Source organism: Cicer arietinum, chromosome 2, assembly GCF_000331145.2.
Source record: "Cicer arietinum cultivar CDC Frontier isolate Library 1 chromosome 2, Cicar.CDCFrontier_v2.0, whole genome shotgun sequence".
In the NCBI taxonomy this organism is placed as follows: domain Eukaryota; kingdom Viridiplantae; phylum Streptophyta; class Magnoliopsida; order Fabales; family Fabaceae; genus Cicer; species Cicer arietinum.
The window spans coordinates 17,928,611-17,934,096 of record NC_021161.2 but is presented as its reverse complement, the minus strand read 5'-3'; the positions used below and the strand labels follow the sequence as shown (position 1 = coordinate 17,934,096).

Below are 5,486 nucleotides of genomic sequence, written 5' to 3'. Positions count from 1 at the left end.
ACTTTTTATCTTTTTTGAAAGCATGCATTTACTCTATGATTTTATTAGGTAGGATAGAATCAAAGTGGCCAGCCAATTCAGCTCAAGAGTTCCATGATGGTAAGTTATATTGGTGCAGTTGTTCGTTAGAATATCCCAATTACAATTGATGATTGGAGAGATAAAACTTTGAAGGAAGCTAAAGATATCATGTGAAGTGATATACATGTAACTTTTTTACTACACTTATTTGTTAGTTAGCATTTTTTCATTGAAATACTTTTACTTAAATTATTTCTTTATTTGGTTTGTAGTCGGGTTTTAACGTTGAGTATGTGCGAAAAAATTATGTACTTAGAGTTGTCGGTAAATTACATAGAGGATTTAGATCTCACTTGACAAAGTACTACTTTTAAGATGCTGACGGAAAAATTTGAATGTCGAAGCTCCGAACATATATAAACACTACATATCAATTGAAGAGTGGAGCACTTTTGTAGCTAAACATGCGGACCCCATTTTTGGGGTAATATTAATTTACTAGCATATGCGTTTTATTCATATTCTTAGCATATTTTATTTACACGACCGTTATTTTTTTTATATGGAGTATAAGTACTACAAATCGTGATAGAGCATTAAATCCCTTGCATCCCCTAACCTTTGCGAACTGGCAAACTTTTTTCAAGTTTTTCGATATACAAATATGTTTTTTCAAGTTTTGCGGTACACAGATGTATTTTAAAAAATTTAAGCTGTGTACCGAAATTTTTTTTTTTTATGTTTTTCAGTACAAAGTTCAATTTGTTTTTATAAAAAAAAACATGTATTTCGTTAAACTTTTTTTAGAGTTTTCTAGAATTCAAATTAAATTTAGTAGGGTAGAAAAAAATTATTATTATTATTATTTAAAAAAAAATAAAATAAATAGTTTTATAAAATGTGGGAATAAGAGTATGAGTGTGGAGGATACGGAGTAAAACTTTCCATTATTTATCAAGCATGACAGACCTACCACCAACATTAAACTTGAACCTGACCACAAGGTTACTTAATTTTGGGTCAGTGATTGCTAATAAGAACTTGGCCCGAACTAAGCCATTCAAATAGCCTTTTTGGTTTACAAACTTTCTTGTTAAGAAAAACTATAGTATTGAGTATCTCTTATTATTTATCATATGTTTGTTTGTATTTCCCTATAGTTCCTTGTTCATACCTGGATGACAGAGATGTAATTTCAAGGATTAAACCTTTCCTTTAAATTGTAGGCACTGAGCCCATTAGAATCAATGAAGAATTTGAGTGAAAACTAATTCATTTTTTAAATTAGAAAACTCTAGTGGAACTCTAATCATCTATCTACTCTTTATTGAAAGGAAGTTGAAACCTACCATAGGTTAATAGTAGTCAACCAACCATGGTTTAGCTATTCTTCTAACTTTCATTTAATCAACGAAGAAAACAACTATTTGAATTGAGAAGAAAGTAAACATAAGAAAATCTTGGGAAATAACAAACACAAAACACACAAACAAACAAACAAGCAGAACAAATAACTTGAAGGAGAGTCCCAACAAGGTCACAATTTGTAAAAGTATCGTTGCACTAGTAAGATAGTCCCACATATGAAGCTTGTTACTTTAATTTTAGTTTTCAAAAGTTAAGAAAAGAAAAAGAAACTAAAAATCAATATCTGATCACTCTAACATAAAACTCCAAATAGAAGTTGAAAGCAAATGCCTTGATTTCCAACCCAACACCAACTTATTGTTATCCACCTCCTCCACTCTATACCCATCATTAAAAAGACCAAGTAACAACTTCGCTTGGCAATAGTTACCGTAGCTTAAAGCAACACCCTTGAACCCCGACGCACTCAACCACTCCCCCCAAGAACTCCTCTCTTGTTCCTCCACTTCACCGGTAATGTACAATCGGGCCACTGAGCCCGTTATTAATGGGCCCAAAAACACTCGCTCCACCAAACTCCTGGACCATTTATTCATAGGAAACCCATCCTCAAGTGAATCATACATCGCCGAGTAACGGTGAAGCGAATCCATGAACAGGCCCACAAAGCCAGCATCATCAAGGGGCCCCACCTCCTCCTCAACTAATGTCACAAGCTTTGGTCTTAACTCCTTAGCACCATTAAAAAACGAAGAAATCGAATCTGATGAGCGGTAACTGAGATGAGGCAAATGCATCACACAATTAAACATCAACGCCTCACCGCGAACAAGCTTCAGCGAAGACGTTCGAAATGTTTCTTCCGAATCCAACTTACATTGATGAAAAGTAAACGGTTGACCAACAGAAGTAGCAAACGCCGTTAACCGTCGTCCAGTTTCTTGAACAGTGGCAATGGATCTCTGCCCACTGCCACGTCCGCTGTTTCTAGACAATGCAGTGATGCGAAGATGTGGGCCTGGAAGGCCGTCCTTTCGTGATGAAAATGATTGAATAAGTGAAGCCCATTGGGCCCCTTCCATGACGTCATAGTCCACGATGTGAACTCTTCGTTCATGGACCACAGCTTCGAGGATAGCTTGGTTGGCTGTGAAGTGCGCGAACTTTACATAGGGAGACATGTCTTGAAGAAGCTGAAACGCATAGAGTATGTCGTTTTGGTGGGGTCCAGAGAGAACGCAAAGCTTATGGTGATTGGTGGAGTGCGCACAGTTGGTGCCGTTTAGTAGAGTTTGGAGGGCGTCGGTAAAATACGCCGCGAGTCTCTCCATGTTGGTGCCGTGAGTGGGGGAAACTAATTCTTTGAGCCGAATCAATATTACTCGAGCCAAATCATGGCTCTTGTTGGTGCCTGTCAGGGCCTCCGCCGCCGCCATAAGCAGGTGCACTAGACGGAGGCCCTTTCTGTCGTGGTCTTCTTCGGTTGAGGAATTGGAGTTGGACTCATAGCCAATGGATTCTTCTTCTTCTTGGTCTGTGATAGTATTAACTAGATTTGAATCAACGGCTGTGATTCCATCGTTGGTGAGGGAATGAATGAAGTCATGGAAGTGATCTTGATCGGCAGTGAAGAAATCTAAGTCGATGAGTGGGGACAAGTTGTTGTTCCATGTGGCTTCGTCATCAGATGTATGCGTGGTTGTTGTACTGTAACTGTAATTAGAGAGTTCCAGGATATTGGGGACTCCATCCATGACCATGTCCAAGTCAGTTTCCATGTTCATGTTCATACCGGATGACACGTAGCACGGAGATGTAAGAAAAGTGGGAGATAGTTAATTAAGTAAAGTGTGACACCAAGTTGCGCCATATTTGTGAAGGAATGGAGCCAGAGATTTATAAAGTGGTTGGGATAGAGAAAGTAGAAGAAAGGTGTTGGACTTGGAACAAGATTTATTTTGTTATAAAAAACACCAACAAGATTTAAAACTTATCTAACCCTTAGGTTGAATTGTGTAAGAAAACTTACTACTAAAATTAAATTGCAACTACAGTATATTTATACAAAAAGATCCCCAAACAACCATATCTGCTAAGAAGACCGCATATAACAATCAGACCCGAAAAATAAGTACCGACACGATATGATATTCAAGTTTATAATTTCCAATGGATTCATGGTTATTCTGAAGAATTTTTTTATGATAATATCAATAAATACGGTGAATTAGTTAAATTGTATTTATATTTTAGTCCACTATTTATGACTACACTCTTTTGTTTATATTTGATTTCAAACTTTCTTTATTATATTATCTTTTGATATATTAAGTTACTTTTATAATTAATTATAAACACTAATCTCTTCAATTATGTCTTGCATTTGTCATTTTGATAGTATAAAATGCACACACAAAATCAGGATTTTAAGAAATAGTGTAATTGTTCGAATTTTAAATCGATACATCTCATTTAAATTTTAAACTAAATACATTCATTTTTTAGATATTACTTCTGTTTATATTTGATTTATCCATTAATTTTACACAAACTAAAATATGTAGAAAAAAAAATGATAATACTTAAGAAAAATTATCCTTAACAGTTATTATTGTAATCATGACTACTTACCGATAAAAAAAAGTAACTAAAATGAAAATTGAAAAAAGAAAATGGAAATGGAAATAATCATGTTTAGGACACACACGCCACCTTTTTTTGTACACAATTATGTTTTTAAAATAACAAATTAAGTTTCTATAAAGTGGTTAAGAATATTCGAGTATCTTGAGATTAAATTAAGACAATGACATCAGTACTTTGTACTTGATCACAATTGTTTTTAAGGACAGTATAATATCTCCTAACTTTGTTGCATTTAATATTTAACGCATCTAATCATTTCAAATCATATCATCTTTTTATATTTAACTACTTTAGAAATAAATGTAAATTTTAAGTTGATTTCTAGTAAGTATTGTACCCAACTTATATCATGGATATTTAAGAATTTACTTTGTTATTCTTACATAAATAAAAGTGTATGTTATACAAATCTGTATTGTTTATAATTTAAATATTAGTATAACTCTTTTTAAAGTTGTGGATTTAATTTGATAATTATATTTATGGATCATTTGTTGTTGACTATATAAAAATATTAAAACATTTACTAATTTAAAGATTAATTATCATAGATTATTAAAAAAAAAAGAGTTATTTTATATTTATGTATAGCAATAAACACCTTTTTTTTTTAATAAAAAATACCATCTATCAAAAAGATCATTTTTTATCATAAACTGTTCAAAACAAATATTTATTTTCAGCATATTTAGGTTATTTATATATTCTAATTGTTTTAAAAGATATGTCAAAGTCGATGAAAATTTGTAAAAATAATTATTTAAAAAAATTAATTGATTATATTTAAAATAAGTTGTGACAACTCAGGTCCTTTGTTTGTAATAAATAATTTTTTTATAAAAATTTATCTACTTTTATTTCACAAAATTTTATCTGCTTGTTATGTAAATAGTTATGTTTTTTTTTTTATTTCATATTAATTCACATATATTGTTTGTGTGAGTGAATTTTAACATTCAATGAAAAATAAATCATTAGATTTTAAAATTTATTCTCATAATCTATAATCTATGCAATCTTATATAAATCTTTCATCTCTATAATTAAATTTATTCATGTAAAGTTTTTATCAAAATTATTTAATTAATACCATTTTTATAATTATCAACATATAAGATTAGAGAAGGGAAAAATAAAATTAATCTCTAATTATAATGTTTCTAATACTAAGCAATGAAATCTATGATATAAATAACTCAATAATATTTAATCATTTTGTTTCTCAAAGAATAAGTTCAAAAAGATCGAATAGCTACATGAACAATGTATTCCAGCAGTTTAGGTCTTTTAAATATGAACACGTACGTGCAATTTTATTATCGTAACTTTTTATAAAACATTATAGGCTTCCATTCATTCCTACATTTTTCTTCGATTATTTGCACTAAAAAGGGAATCAATAATTTATATGTTTTTGTACAATTATTTATATTGAAATGGTCCAAAAAGTT

General features: G+C 31.4%; 1 protein-coding gene across 1 annotated transcript; it reads right to left on the bottom strand.

Annotated features, from left to right (window-relative positions):
- Positions 1 to 1,465: 1,465 nt before the first annotated feature.
- Positions 1,466 to 3,524, bottom strand: LOC101494108 (protein NODULATION SIGNALING PATHWAY 2-like). Its single transcript, XM_012712488.3, has one exon. It carries the CDS (start codon positions 3,177 to 3,179, stop codon positions 1,677 to 1,679), a length of 1,503 nt encoding a protein of 500 aa, XP_012567942.1. The 5' UTR covers positions 3,180 to 3,524; the 3' UTR covers positions 1,466 to 1,676.
- Positions 3,525 to 5,486: the final 1,962 nt, after the last annotated feature.